The 15,475-nt window shown below is 55.2% G+C and overlaps 3 protein-coding genes across 3 annotated transcripts; all 3 read left to right on the top strand.

Annotated features, from left to right (window-relative positions):
- Window positions 1-1,178: 1,178 nt before the first annotated feature.
- VTJ04DRAFT_9827 (uncharacterized protein) lies at window positions 1,179-3,879 on the top strand (the record flags this gene model as incomplete). Its single annotated transcript, XM_069368416.1, has 6 exons — window positions 1,179-1,322; window positions 1,484-1,554; window positions 1,632-2,179; window positions 2,296-2,581; window positions 2,641-2,760; window positions 2,823-3,879. The coding sequence occupies 6 exons, from the start codon at window positions 1,179-1,181 to the stop codon at window positions 3,877-3,879; spliced, it is 2,226 nt and encodes a 741-aa protein (XP_069214562.1).
- Window positions 3,880-6,251: 2,372 nt separating this feature from the next.
- On the top strand, window positions 6,252-8,925 carry VTJ04DRAFT_9826 (uncharacterized protein; the record flags this gene model as incomplete). The annotated part of the gene is made up of 3 exons (XM_069368415.1): window positions 6,252-6,389; window positions 6,459-6,832; window positions 6,891-8,925. 3 exons carry the CDS (start codon window positions 6,252-6,254, stop codon window positions 8,923-8,925), a joined length of 2,547 nt encoding a protein of 848 aa, XP_069214561.1.
- Window positions 8,926-10,162: 1,237 nt separating this feature from the next.
- VTJ04DRAFT_9825 (uncharacterized protein) lies at window positions 10,163-13,287 on the top strand (the record flags this gene model as incomplete). Its single annotated transcript, XM_069368414.1, has 5 exons — window positions 10,163-10,397; window positions 10,471-11,123; window positions 11,239-11,322; window positions 11,402-12,179; window positions 12,245-13,287. The coding sequence occupies 5 exons, from the start codon at window positions 10,163-10,165 to the stop codon at window positions 13,285-13,287; spliced, it is 2,793 nt and encodes a 930-aa protein (XP_069214560.1).
- Between the last annotated feature and the right edge of the window lie 2,188 nt (window positions 13,288-15,475).

Here is a 15,475-nt window from a genome sequence, read left to right as displayed (position 1 = left end):
ACTCGAGGTAAGTGATGCTGTGACGACGAGACACGGAGATGTACAAGTTGCGGCGAGATGGGGATCATTTATGTAGCACTGAATGGGCTAATACCGGCAGATCTCCGCCGCCACCACCAACCTCAATGAAACTTTACGTTGCCAGAATAAGGCACTCAACACGCGCGAGCTGGGGCACACTGGGGAATATTATCGCCACACTCCCCACCTTGGCCCGGCGCCGAAGCGCACAAATTCCCCGTCACACACAAGTTACCGCCAACCATGGTTTCTCTCCGTCCCGTGTGCTTGGGACGCTTCAAGGGGGGCCAACTGCTGGGCCTGAATGCCGGCCTTCCAGGTGGCAGATGGAGGGAGCGTTGCTATCCTGCTACCGATCGCCACGGCCGTCCGTCCAAATCGAGGAGACTTTGGGGCACACCACTGAAGGCAGTGAGATTGAGACATCTGACCCCCCCCCCTCCTGTATTTGCACAAAGCCTTTGACGCTTCTCCAGTCACAATCCACCCTGTCCGGACCCAAATATCTCGCCACATGCTCCATCCTTGCACAAGCCCATGAAACTGGGCTCAGCTTCCCCGGGAACTGGAGCCCGAGCTTACAGGCAGAGACAAGCCACTCACACCGCTTAGTCTCAAGTCGATAGAGATGGAGCGTACAAGCTGTATGCTCAGAGCACCGCCTCTCGTCCAGGAGCGAATGTCCTTGTCCGCCTGTCTTCGGAGGTTGGGTCAAGAGGCGGCAGTGGATGTAAGGCAAGGCATTCATGCCAGCGCATTGCCCTCCTCTGGCCTTCCATCGCCCATTCGATCCTAAAAATATGATATGTGCCTTTCTTGTGCCATCTACCGAGTAATTAAACCCGATCGTGTTCCCCAAGAGGCGTGCTCTGGCGATTTGCTTGTCCCCTCCCTATGCCCAAGCATCTGATCTTCGCCCCTACTTACCCAGAAAACACCCACGCAGGCGGCTCCCGCGTCTCCATCTCGTCAACTCTCGTCAAGGACAATAAATCGGCCACCCTGCGCTGGCTACTACCACGCTAATCCCCAAGGGTTGTATCTCCGAAGACTTGCATGCCGGGCCTGGCCGCTGTGTTTGGAACCTGGAATCCCTGAGCGGGTCCTCGAACAGAGCCCCCCTCCCCCTTATAAGTCAGCCCTACGGACCCCATTAGATGCAGGCGTGCCGCGGGACTACCGTCAGGCAGGCCGCTGTCTCCAGGAGAGCAATGTCCGATCCGATGCAGGGCCCTGTATCACGACCACGTGCCGAGAGAACGACGACATCATGTGGCGAGTGTAGACGAAGGAAACAAAAGGTAATGGTCTTCCTGTTCTCCTTCCTCCTCGTCGTTCCCGTGGAGCAAACAACATCAAAACGCCTCTCGCCAGTGTCAGGACTGTGGGGTCAGGTACAAACAATGTATCGGCCAGTCGTGTGACGCCGAGCTCTGCTGACAACATACCGTCTTGAACGCAGTGTAATCAGGGGCAGCCATGCAGTAACTGTGCACGACGATTCCCGCAGCCAGTTTGCGAGTACCGGAATAGGTGGGTTAGACCGTTAGTATCCAAATCCAGGATTTGAAAAGAATTGCTTGCTCACTTGCTTGCAACCAACAACCTAGGCGCCCAAGTTCTGTCACGGTGCCTCCACGGCCGGCTTATCCCTCCTCGCTATCTCCTCCCATCATTCCCCGAAGCCCGAGCCTTAATGTCGACCCATTCCGGCCACCTGCGGCTCCCTTGTCTCAGCCTTCACCTTTAGTATCACCATGGCATCAACGCCGAAGCAGCCAGGAGATTGGGGGAAACGCGGCGCCAGGGTGGACCGTCTACGCCTTCCCAGGCGGCCAGAACCCAACATTTTCCCTGCCGGAGCAATATGCCTGGAGCACCGACCAGCAGAGCCTTTCCACCTCAGTCATCGCTTGCCATGATGGGTGTACGTTGCACTCAAACGAGGTCCACGAGGCTATACAACTGCTCCACGAGTACCGGTCGACGCAAGCTGGGAGCAGCGGATGGACGCCGGGCTACAGCTCGTGGACGTTGGTTCCGGCCATGCCCGTCCAGGAACCCGGGGGCATTCCGTGGCCGGTGGCGAATGCAAGGGGAGAGGTAGTCCAGCCGCCAGTCGCGCGGGTAATGGGGGACGCGGAGCTGTTGACAATTTGTAAGTCAATCCGCTTTTTCGTTGCCGTCGTTGGTGTAGTTGCCATCTTAAGTTTCTTTATCAGTTTGAAATAGGCGAGGCGGTTGGCTGACCGAGTCCTGGTATTCAAATTTCAGGGGTCAAGTTCATATCCCAATTCGTGGCGTCCATTGACGGGAAGCCGGACTCCTCGAATCCGTACATCAAATACTATGTGCCTTATTTTGCCAACTCGCCGCTTTTGAGTCGTGTGGCCATCTATTCGGCAGCTTGCTTCCTTACCGACAGTGGTCATGTCACGAGGACGACTGCCATGACTCATAAGGGCCGCGTGTTCACCCTTTTGAACGAGCACATTCAAGCTCAGCCCCCTGCTACTGACGACGCGATTTCCGGCGTTGTTCAGATTGTCCTGGATGAATGGTGCGTAGGCCATGGGGTTTTCGGGTGTGGTTTCCAAGAAACAAGCTGACGGTCGGCAGGCTCTGGGGAGACGCGTCTGTCTTGAAATACCATCTCAACGGCCTGTCAGAGATGATCCGAGCCAGGGGAGGGTTCGGGACCCTCGGGCATAACGGCATGCTTAGCAAACTTGCGATAACGTGAGTCTCCATGACCAACTCCTTGAGCTTCAACCGCGCAGGTACTAACATGCGCGGGTTAGATGCGATGTCTCTATCGCCCTGTGCTTTGAAGCTCAGCCTTACCTGAGAGGTCGTCCCGAATTTGAATTCCAGGACAATGTACAGGCCCCATTCCGGCTGCCATTTAACACCCCCTTGGACCCGAGCCTTGCATCTTTCGCCTCATGTAGTGACTCTCTCAGACTCGACCACACAGTCGCTTCAATCCTCGACGATATGCGCTTTTTGCTCTCATTGGTGCTTTCGCTGCCAGAGAACCCCACTGCAAAAGATCTCCAGAAAGTCAACACGACATCGGCATGGATTCATCAGCGCATCGCGAGCCTCCCGGAGGACTCACCAGCTGGCCAGAGATTATCGAGCACGGGCTTCGCAGCAAACCATGTCGACTTTGCTATTTCCCAAGACCCTCTTCGCGACGGGCATCAACAGCATCACCAGATCGCTGTAAACAGCCGTCTCTCCCAGTCCCCGAACCCCCAAGCCCAACGGCAACAGCCACCAACCACACTACCTCCTCTACAAGGACCACCACCAGGCGCAGCGTTCCTCTCTTCTCGACCACTGCCCTCCCCATTCAATCCCTCGCAGCCTCTGCCGCCACACTCTGTACCGCAACAGACCGAAGGTCCAGCCCATCCAGACTACATATACCAAGCGGTTCGCCTGGCGTCGCTGCTCTACAGCCGTGCCATCATGCAGCGCAAACCGCTTAGTCAGGTCGTCTCTCCCTCGGAATTCCTACGTCTGTGGACCACGGTATGGCGAGTGCCACTCTCGACGTGGAGGTCTCTGTTAGGTGTATTCAACTGGATCTTGTTGTCCATCCTATCCTCTGGGAGAGTGGCACAACCGCATGATAGGTTTGTGAAGGGAGTGATGCGAATGAGTCTATTTCAAATAGCGTTGGAGAACTGGGACATTGCCCGGAATGTGATGGAGGGTGGGTTGAGTTTGCAGAGGTGGTTGGCGGAGGGAGGGAGTCAGGAGGAGCCTGAAGCCGGGGGCAGCGGACAAGATGCTGGGGATTACGCTCCAGGGCCGTCGGGAATAAGTGGCGGGCCTCAAGGGAGCTAGGGATCTAACAGGTAGGTGAGGCTGTAAATTACCGAATTGAGATCCAAGCAGACAGCCTCTGAGGATATCAGGACATCAGGACTCTGACAATCGATGATAATTAGAGGGGAAGAGGCGGTCAAGCATGGCCCTCGTTACCAGGGCACGCCGTGCTCGGATTATGTGTTGGTGTGGCATGGAGGAGGATTGGCAAATGCGCGAAACAATATAATACCTATCCATCCAGCACACATGGGTTTATATTTATTTCCATTTGTTCAAGACATGGTGACCGCAGCAAACGGTTAATAGTAGATCCAAGGTCAGCCTGATGTTGATCACCCTCACAAGGACACGCTTGTGGTGTCAGACAGCTCGTGCAAACATGAAATGATGACAATGCGAGTAATAATAACAAGTTTCGCCCGCCCCTTGTACGCAACTCCTAGATATGTGCCTGACCATGTCTGAAAAAAAAAAAAAAAAAAAAACGTCCTTTGGGCAAAAGCCATCCACTATCTTCCATCGCCCGCTATCGGATTTTGCCGGGCGATGGCACAATGGGCCATGGAGAAACGCATTTCCAGCCGCTGGCTCGCCTCATTTCTACCGTATGATGTACAGCAAAAGCCACCTACCTGACCTATTATATCTCATCGAAGTCGGTGTGTATGTGTGTCCATAGGCACCTACATACAAGTCATAGTAAGGTGGGTCAATTTAGCCCGACGCCCAGACACCAGGGCAAGGGCTTTTCACTAAACCAAGACCCGACTACCAGAGAAGTGAACCTATGTATGTATGTACATACGTCCTATACATGTCAGCCAAGAGCTAATACTGGCAAAACAATGGCCGTCAAGCCAATGCCCGACTGGCGCACTCCTGGTGTGATCGGGCACGAGATTTTAAAGACGGCGAAGATGTCGACCTTGCCGGTGCCCTTGCCGGGACCGTTTCACGGCCGCCGGCAACTTAGGTGAAGTGGACTGAGCGGAAAGACAGAAGAATTGGGCAGGGACGCATGGATGGGGCGGCGTGAAGGTGTGGTCGGGTTGCCAGATCGGGATCATTCGAGTTGGTTTGTTTCCAGGACAGCCTGCATCGGTTCGGATCTGGCCATGTGGGTTTGGGTATTTTGTATCCAGAACTAGGTATTGTCGGATGCTGGCCATCTCAATGGCACGTCGATAGCTGGCCAAAGAGCTGGCTAGCTTCGCATTGCATGGTTGCTGCAGTCTGTCTGCACCCTAAACGTGTTTCCCGGCTTGTGACAGGTTAGGTGGTCATAGAGGATGCTTCGCACTCCGCACCTGGCTGCCATCATTGGCCGCCGCGAACTTGGCCCGGCCTTGGATGGGCAAAACAAGCGGAGGAGGCTCCAGCCTGGGCCGCAACCTCACTCGCCGCCGTAAACATGCCTCGTCTGAGTTTAGGACAGGGACTTGGGAAAAGGGGAGGAAACTCAACAAAAACAAGAAAAGAAAACGACTGTTCTCTTGGTGGTAGCGCTGTCACGAAATCGAGACGAAGGGACATATGATAGAGGTCCATGTCTTGCGTCAGACCATCTCAGCTAGGTCGTTCCGGTGCCGATATTCCCGAGACAGGCCTGGGCTTGGATTGTTGCCTGAGTGGGACCAGATATGGTGAGGTCAGATCCCCGGCCATATGGACGTGCGCCCCAGAGTACGCACGATCTGCTGGAGGAATAGGTTGGAAGCACCTGACGAGTCTCCTTCAAGGTGAGGGCAAGGCCAGCCGCCACCTGCCATTGCCATCGCTGGCTGCCATCCATGATGACAGCCCCGGTTTTCTCCTTCCTTGGCTCGTGCGCCCGTTGAGCATTTGCAGCCTCTGAGTGGTCTCAAGGCAGAGTCTCAGCCCCGCTCACCCCTCCTTGCGCTCTTGCCGGCCCCATCAATCATGCAGAGCGGAGGAAGGACAGCCAGCCAATCACAGGCCACCATGGCCTGCGACGAGGCTAATTCAGAGCCGACTGGTTCAAGCGGTTCAACGCAGCTCGACACAGCCTTACCTTCTGCAAGTGCCTTTTGCCCACTCACTGCCCTCATTCCCCTCTCCTCTGCTGCGCTCCTCTGCCTCTGCCCTGTCTCCCGTCTTCCCTCACCGTCTGCTACATTGTCGACTGCTGCTGGCCAATTCGACCTTGTCGCTTCCCGTGTGCTCTTTTTCTCGACCATCCTCGGTCCTTGGGACTCGAGTCGTCCCTTTGTATCCGTCCTGCAGCCCAGATCCTGCTCGCAGCCTGCTCTGTGCCGCACCACCATCGTCAGCCTGGTGACGAATATCGTCCCGACAATCTGTCGCCTCTCCTCAACTCCAATCCTCCCGGCTCTGGTGACCGGTATACAACCCAAATAGCCCTCGACATGGCCATGGAGCCCTCCGCAAAACGCAGGCGGCTGGCCCCCAAGGTCCCTGATCCGGTGCCTGTTGCTGCCCTTCCTCCAACATCACAACAAACCCAACCGCAGCCTCCACCACAACATGCATTTCCCCAGGAGCAGGTCGGTGAACCTTGTTGAATCGTCTTCTCTTCTGTATTGCTCTCAATGCCAACTAGAGCCCCGCCATAGGTTCCTCCACCGCACTACGTAGCCGCCCCGGAGCGCGATGAGTTTGAGGCCTTCGCCCGCCATCTCCAAGATGCCGCCATGTATATCCAACAGCAGACGCTCAAGCCCAAGCATAGCGGGGTGTCTGTATTGATGTTGCGATGGGAGGAGGACACGGCAGTCGAACCTGACCTTGCCGCCCTGGAGAAGGTTTTCCGCGAACGCTACCACTACCAGGTGGACAAGTGGGCTATCCCTACCGTGCCGAACCCCAGCGTCAAGTTGGGGGTCCAGATGGCCTCATTTCTTGAAAGCGCCCGTCCGGATCACCTCCTCATCATATACTACGCTGGCCACGGTTTCGTCGGCCAGGACAATAAGCTTTACTGGGCTTGGTATGTTCTTTGCTGGAATCATGTCGTTCTCCCAATTCTCCGGGCTGACTCTCCCCAGCAACTCTCGAGATGATGCAGCAAAATTGAAGTGGGATGGCGTTCGTTGCTTGTTCGAAGATGCCCAGTCCGAGATCCTGCTCCTCATCGACTCCTGCGCTGTTCGTGATGCGCCCATGGCAGGCAGTCACGGCGCAAAACAAGCAATTGCCGCCTACACCCCCGATCAGGTCTCCTTGGAACCCGCGCCACGGTCTTTCACGGCCTCGCTAGCCGAAACCCTGCTCAGGCTTAGCACGTCCGGCCGCCCCTTCAGCATCCAGCAGCTTTATGACGAAGTCCGGCAACAAAGCCAACTCGAGAGCGCCCAGGCCCTGGCCAAGTTGGCAAATGGCTCATCCGCAAAACCCCCGCCGCCATCCCACAGAACGCCAGTTTTCTTTACCCTGACACCTGCCAAAGGCCAGGGTATCGTCTTGGTTCCTTTGGACCCGACGGTATCCCAACTTCAGTCGCCACCAAATTCAGCCGACGCCGAATCTCATCATGCCTGGAGGTCCAGGATCGGCGAGCGTGGTCTCAGCCCAGACGAGGTCCTCGACCTGGCACTGGACGAACCACGGGTCTTGGTGTGCACCACATTTGTCGGGGAGGCGAGTTCTGACATGGTCTTCTTCAACCAGTGGCTGAACAGCGCGCGAGCGTCGAGTTCCAAAATCACCGTTGAAGGCATGTTCTTGGGACCACCAACCATGTTGTTGATTTCCATGCCCACCAGCGTCTGGAATGTCGTTCAACACGACAAAGTCTGTTGTTTCCTGGGTTCCATCAATTCACACAACATGCTCCACCTCTATCAGCGCCTGGTCAGCTCGCACCCTGGTGGTCTGCCGGATGGGGACGGTCTCGGCTTTCTCAAGCGTAGTCCCTCTACAAACCGCAGTGACAACGTAGGAATCTATCCTACTCTCAAAGGAGAACCGCCGAGGCCCCTCGGGAGCCACACAAGCCAGGCCAGAGCAGCCATTTCGCGGGCGGGTTCTGGGCACACACCTCCTGTCGGGCCTAAGGAAGAAGTTGAGGATGCCGCTGAGATGCAGGAGGCAGCTGAGCAGCTCAAGGCGCTGAGCCACGTGCGGGCCGTGACGGATGGGGCCTCTGGAGCGCTCGGCCGCCATGCCATGAGCCCAGGCGACAGCATCGCTGGGAGACATGCCGGCGATCCAGGTACGTCTACCGGCGGTATCGATCCCGGTATGAACGAAGCATCCCTCTATGACGGCGACTATGGGACTCCGTCCTCGAAAGCGAAGCCCCGGAGGCCGCTTCAAAAACAGATTATGAAGCAGGAAGTCAGGTGTGACCACTGCAGCCATGCCCCGTTCAAGGACTCGTCGTCCCTCCGCAAGCACATCGCCGCCGCTCATACAAGGCCATTCCCTTGTGCTTTTTCGTTTGCTGGATGCACCAGCACTTTCGGTTCCAAGAACGAATGGAAGCGCCACATCTCCTCGCAGCACTTGTGTCTTCAGTTTTATCGCTGCTCGGCGTGCCCGCAAAGCAGCGCCGACGGCAAGGGCAACGAGTTCAACCGGAAAGATTTGTTCACTCAGCATCTCCGGCGCATGCACGCCCCTCTCGCGATTAAGAAGGCCATTTCCAAGGGCGACAGCAAGCTCCAGGCCGATTGGGATGCCCATGTCAAGGACATGCAGACCTCGTGTCTGGTCACGAGGAGACAACCGCCACAGCACGTGGCATGCCCGAAGCCCGGCTGTTCAAGTTCCTTTGAGGGAGCTGGTGCGTGGGACGAATGGACAGAACATGTGGGACGCCACATGGAGAAAGGGGAAGCGGGCCGGCTAGAGGTTGACCAGCACTTGGCAAAATGGGCTTTGGATGAGGGCATCATTGAAAGCATTGGCAATGGGGAATATCGACTATGCAGTGGAAATGGGTCCGGCCCTGGAGAGCATCATGCAAGCGGCAACGGCCGGGTCTTGTCGGAAAGCGCGCGAAAGACCGAAGAGGATGAGGACCCATCCATCACCGTGGCAATACCGGCCTTGGTCGCAGAGAGCATGGATGTTGACTGATATAGCGGTCTGCAGAGGGTTGTCAGTACGTGGAGGGAATATGCATTGTTCAGTCTCTTCCTTGGGCAGCAAGCCAATGTTGTTGGGCGAAATAAAAGGTTCTGGGAATTGGGTGATGGGTGATGAAATCCAGAACAGGTTTTGGGAACTTGGCGGGGCAGGTTCTGTTTATATGGGATTCCTGGTTAAGGCATGGCTTATATTGATATCTAACAACTCTAGTTGTCCCCGGGTACAGCAGCAGCAATGGATAACAAATCCAGTCATGTCCAGTCATGTCTTCTCCTGCTCAAAACAGCCTACGTGCTTTTTCTGTGTTCTGTCATGGGCTGAACCCTTCTGCGTTTCCAGGTTCCGTGCTTTGGTATAGGACCTGAATACCCATTCAACCCTGCTTCGGTACCTTATCCATCAATACCTCATACGTCGAGCAGTATGTACACATGGCGCCCGCTTACATCTCCAGACGCCGGACGATCGGTTCATCGAACATCTCGGCGTCCGGCAGCAAGTCCATTCCAGACCCGCATTCGGCCCTTTACACCGGAGGCCGGTTAACGGCCCGCAGCAAGGGTCCACATCAGGTACAACATGGCAGTGAAAGAGCCAATCGGTATCTGCGCGGCCGAGGGCTGGGGGTTACACAGTAACGTCGGATAGGCCCAGCCAAAAGAATGGTCAAGTCGGAGCACGTGAGTTCTTCTCCGGGGTACCTCTGACTGGAGATATCTTCACCTAGGTAGGCAGGTCGACGAACACCCTACTGACGTGGGGTAGGAGTACGCAGGCAGCGACAGCGTTGCTACTCCACAAATAAGGCCTGGCTGTGGAGGATGGGCCGGAATCCAAACGGCCCTTCTGCCATAGCATTCGGCATGCCGCGGCCAGGTACAGCAAACCATTACGTTGTGGTTGCACCGCCGTCTCTTACCGCCTACGCGGTACAATGACGCAGCGTCCCTGCATCCTTGGTAATGAGTCCTGTGTTGGAGAACAATGAGCAGTCAATCATGCATAGATCTGTTGACCAGGCTCCCGAATTAGCATCATTACGGCTCATCGATGGGACCTCGGAGTGCGACTTCACTCGAAAAGCCAGGGACAAGAAGCAGGATTCTCGATCATATGTCCGTAAATTGGTGTTATAAATGTCATCTGTAGGCCGCAGCTGTCAAGACATGTAGACGATCCCCTCCGCTGTTGCTGTCAATACCAGTCTCAACGAGAAGGAGACGGCATGTTCAGTCAACTCCTAACAAGCCTCGGCCTGTTGGCCGGGTTGTCCTCTGCAGGACAGACCATCCAGCAATACGCTACGGAAAGACCCCTCGGCGAATGCCCTGGGTACAGGGCACTCAACGTCAAGACCACTGCCACGGGTCTGACGGCCGACCTGAGGCTCGCCGGTCCGCCATGTAACACGTACGGAACTGATCTGGAGAAGCTTCGGCTGGTGGTGACCTATGAAACCGGTTAGTGATGTCCATGACAAGGTCCCCGGAAGTCGTTGGTGACGAGAAGGCTCACATGACAACCGCGACGCAGAGAACCGGCTCCATGTCAAGATTGAGGACGCGGATGAGCTGGTTTACCAGGTGCCCGAGTCCGTCTTTCCCCGGCCAGCAAGCCGTGGAGTGAGCTCTACCAAGTCAGCCCTGGTGTTCAAGTACAAATCCAACCCCTTCAGTTTCTCCGTATCCCGGGCCAAGACGGGCGAGGTTATCTTCGATTCATCGGCCGCTCAGCTCGTGTTCCAGTCACAGTACCTCCGCCTGAGGACCAAGCTTCCCGAGAACCCGAACCTCTATGGACTCGGCGAGCACTCCGACCCTTTCCGTCTCAAAACAACGGGATACATCCGCACCTTATGGTCCCAGGACAGCTTCGGCACGCCCGAAAATAGCAATCTATACGGAAACCACCCGGTCTATTTTGAGCATCGCAAGAGCGGGACCCATGGTGTCTTTCTGCTCAACTCCAACGGCATGGACATCAAGATCGACAAGGACCCCAAGACTGGCCAATACCTAGAGTACAACACCCTCGGCGGTGTCGCTGATCTCTACTTCATGGCTGGGCCTGGCCCAATTGATGTGTCTCGCCAATATGCAGAAATTGCCGGCCCCCCAGCAATGATGCCGTATTGGGGTCTGGGTTTCCATCAGTGCCGGTATGGTTATCGGGACATTTTCGAAGTGGTGAGTGAGATAGGCTTCACTTCGATTCGTCATACGCTTCCATCCGGATATGCGTCTCGTCAATATGACTTGGTTATGTACTCGACAAAATCACTGCTAACGTTGTTTGATCCAGGCCGAAGTGGTGTACAACTACAGTGCTGCTGGCATCCCCCTGGAAACTCAATGGATCGATATCGACTACATGGACCGGAGAAGGGTGAGTACTTCTCCGTTGGCCTCATCTGGCCAAGTCGTGCGCTTTCATTTCTGTGCTGACGTGACACCGTGTATAATAGGTCTTCACGAACGACCCGGAGCGATTTCCCATGCCTCTTCTGCGATCCTATGTTAGCCACCTCCATTCCAAGAACCAGCACGCCATTGTAATGGTCGACCCTGCAGTGGCTTATGCCACTGACAACAATCCCGCATACATCCGCGGAGTCGAGGATAACATCTTCCTCAAACGCGAGAACGGATCGGAGTGGCTGGGCGTTGTGTGGCCGGGAGTCTCCGTATTCCCGGACTGGTTCGCTGCCAACATCACCAAGTACTGGAACAACGAATTTCACCAGTTCTTCTCTCCCGAGACGGGTCTTGACATCTCTGGTCTCTGGATCGACATGAATGAGCCGAGCAATTTCCCCTGCTACTTCCCCTGTGACGATCCCTGGACGGCGGCTCAAGGCTTCCCTCCGACTCCTCCCGAAGTCCGGACTCATGCGCCACGGCCGCTTCCTGGCTGGCCCTGTGAGTTTCAACCAGAGGGATCATCCTGCAAGCGGGATATGGAGCCTCGTAGCATCGCGGCAGCGGAGCCACAGGCTCGTGGTGAAGTAGCCATTGCACAGACACATGCTCTTCCAGCAGCACTCCGCGCTCGTGTTGGTGGCAAGTGGCAGGGTCTGCCTGGACGCAACTTGCTGTTCCCCAAGTATGCCATCCACAACAAAGCCGCCTACATGGATTCGTGGAACGCCGAACAAGGTGGCATTTCAAACAAGACAGTCAACACCAACCTCATCCACCAAAACGGTCTGGCCGAGTATGACGTTCACAACTTGTACGGGTCAAGTAAGCACCACACCTTTCTTATCAATCTTTTTGAAATATTTTCTCTAACAAGACAACTTCCACAGTGATGTCCATTCAGTCCCGTCATGCAATGCTGTCTCGCCGTCCCACGGAGCGCCCCTTCATCATCACCCGGTCGACGTTTGCCGGCGCGGGCAGGTCGGTGGGCAAGTGGCTCGGCGACAATTTCTCCAGCTGGGAACACTACCGCGGGTCCATCCGCGCCATGATGGCTTTTGCGGCCATCTACCAAGTCCCAATGGTGGGTGCCGATGTGTGCGGGTTTGCCTCGAGCACCAACGAAGCTCTCTGCGCCCGTTGGGCCATGCTTGGAGCATTCGCGCCCTTCTACCGGAACCACAATGAGTACCCGCCGGCCATCTCACAGGAATTCTACCGGTGGCCCATTGTCGCCGAGGCGGCTCGCAGGGCTATCGATATCCGCTACCGGCTCCTGGACTACATCTACACTGCCCTGCACCGGCAGTCCGTCGACGGCACTCCCCTCATCAACCCCATGTTCTACCTGTACCCGAATGATCCCAAGACATTTGGCCTCGAGCTACAGTACTTCTACGGCCCCGGCCTCCTGGTGGCGCCTGTCACGGAGGAGGGCGCGACGAGTGTCGACGTCTACCTCCCCAACGGGATCTTCTACGACTGGTACACGCACAAGCGGATCCAGGGCCGCGGCGCCACGATCCAGATCAGCAACCAGACGCTCACCGATATCCCGCTCTTCCTGCGCGGTGGCGTCATCATCCCCGTCAGAACCAAGTCAGGCATGACCACGACGGAGGTCCGAGAGCAGAATTTCGAGCTGCTCGTCCCTCTCGACTCTGAGGGTTCCGCAACGGGCGAGCTGTACCTGGATGACGGAATCAGCCTCCAGCAGAAAGTGACAACACTTGTCACGTTCAAGTACAAGCATGGTGTGTTGAGTGCCAGGGGAGAGTTTGGGTTCAAAACAAACGTGAAGATTACGAAGGTGACGGTCATTGGTGCTGGCCGTAAGAGGGATGGTGGGGCTGAGGGAGAGAGTACCATCATCACGGTTGATCAGGCGCTCACTGGCGACTTTGACATTTTGGTCAATGAGCTGGAGTGACCTAGGCCTTTGGGGACGTCACTGGGAAGGGCAAGGCTAGATTCAAACCCATACTTGTAAATCAGGTAGCAAATGTTTTCCCAGGCGATAGCGAAGGGAAAATCGGTTTAGCCCCTGAGGGCGAGGGCGAATTTCAGGCCGGCTTTTGCTGGTCAATCAGAGCTCTTTATTTCTCTAGCAGCCAACCATAAGGCAACTGTCTCTCGTGGCCAGTACGTACTCTCTTAGCCATAGCCATCCAAACCATTTGATCGATTGAGCCATCCAGAGAGCTGCCCTCCTCTCTCGGCTACCCAGAGGGCTACCCTCCTCTCCTGGCCAACTAGGAAGCTTCCCCCCTCTCCCGGCTGGCCAAAGACCTTTCCTCTCTCCTAACTAGCCGAATAACTCCCACCCAGCTACGTATTCAGCCATCACAGCGATACTTCCTAATCTAACGCTCCCAGCCAGCCAGAACGGTTCCTTCCCCTTTACCCAGGCTGGAGGCGGGCCGTGCGCGCTCGGCGCCGGCCCTGCCCCCTTAGTATTAAGTATAATACCGAGTAGCTATGGTAGGTAGTTATTTTGTGTTTTTCTGTATATAGTAGAATCTCCTCCTTTTACCTGCAGTAGAAGAGTTACGCTTGAGAAAACCTTCTTGCGTAGCGAGTTGCGGCCGCGCCGAGCGGAGTCATTTCACAATGATGATTTGTGGCAGCATGTTTGGAAAGGCATTCGCCAATCACGGGGACACAGAGTTCTGGTTGTCGTGGCAACAGCTAAATGATTGAATGTTGTCCCTCGCGTCCCATTACTACGACATGGGGTAGAGAGCTTGTATCAGCGCAAGTAACAAAATGCTGGAAGGGATTCAATAGACAAGCGGAAGTCACCAAGAAACAAGATCCCCTGGGAAGATTCCGTGAGGTTTCGCTGAAGGTGGCGTCTGCCAAGATGGGTCGGGCCGCTGTGGGGCGATCCTAGCGCTCAGCCATGTGAGTATCACCGACCCCGACCCAGGGATGCAGCTGACTAAGCGACACCGACCTCACATGAAACCTCGACAAGAAAAGGTCGATAAACCTGTGGGATTTTGTTCCTCTTAAATGCCAGAAATTGAAATTGGAATAAATCAATGCGTTAAGTACGTGGTGGGAATTTATGGAATGGTTGCGGGGATGGGCAATGGACACCGACCAAGTGACCAAATCCTCTTTTTTTCCCCAAGTGTTCTGGAGCAGTTTGCTCCCCAAATAATACATGGGAAACATGGTTCCGAAAGCAGCGTGGGCTATCCATGGATGAATAAAAACCAGTTATTTCGAGGCATGGGATCCTGTTGCGCCAGACATCGGTTGTCATGGCGACGACGCAATGTAGAACTGGAGATGGAGAGTGTATAGACACATGAACTTGATGGAAGTCGTGGCACAGAAGGGAAAATCAGAACATTGCATGGCACATAGCATGAAGCACCACATGTTCTCCATGGCGGCAACCAGCAACGATTTCCCGTGGAGACGTACAACCCACTTGAAGTCCAAACTTTACACTCTTAATGCGAGGGCATCTATAGTTCAACCCGGAAGGATGTAGCAAACCCCGCTTCAAAAAAGGTCAAAATCATAATAAGTTGTAGCTTGGGGTAGGCTCGCGGAACTGTCTTCCAGATATGGTGTGTGTTAGGGCTACGAATCCCGACGTATGACGCTGAATGCGACTGTGTCTGGACGAGATGACCCAATTGTCCAGGCAACCAGCTGCAATCAAACATTTCTGAGAATGCTGGCTTTCTTAAAAAGCAGAAGGAGGATCCTCCTCATCGCTATATCAGCCATTGGGCAACTAATTTTACTCTCTGAGCGACCAATAGCTTTTTACCGGACCTGTCTGCGTCTATTCCCGTCTCCAAATATAAACAATCAGCCAGGAGGAAAGGGGAGTGTTGCCATGCGGACCAAGTGGCCTTTTCTTTCTGCCCGCCTGAGTGCCTAAGAGGCCGCTCCTGGGGTGCACAGACCACCTTGGAGGGAAAACATAAATTGCCCCGCCCCTCCTCTCTCTTTCTTTCCTTTCCTCTTTTTCTTCTCCATCGGATACACGATACCACGCTTCGATGATCAAAATTGTTCGCGCAATTTTGATCTTCTGCTGCGTTCCTCTCGCCTGCGTTCTCGCTCGCCTGTTTCGTCTCCGCGCTCGCGCTTCG

Source organism: Mycothermus thermophilus, assembly GCF_041956435.1.
Source record: "Mycothermus thermophilus strain CBS 625.91 unplaced genomic scaffold VTJ04scaffold_7, whole genome shotgun sequence".
In the NCBI taxonomy this organism is placed as follows: Eukaryota; Fungi; Ascomycota; class Sordariomycetes; order Sordariales; family Chaetomiaceae; genus Mycothermus; species Mycothermus thermophilus.
This window is presented reverse-complemented; position numbering and strand designations above follow the sequence as displayed.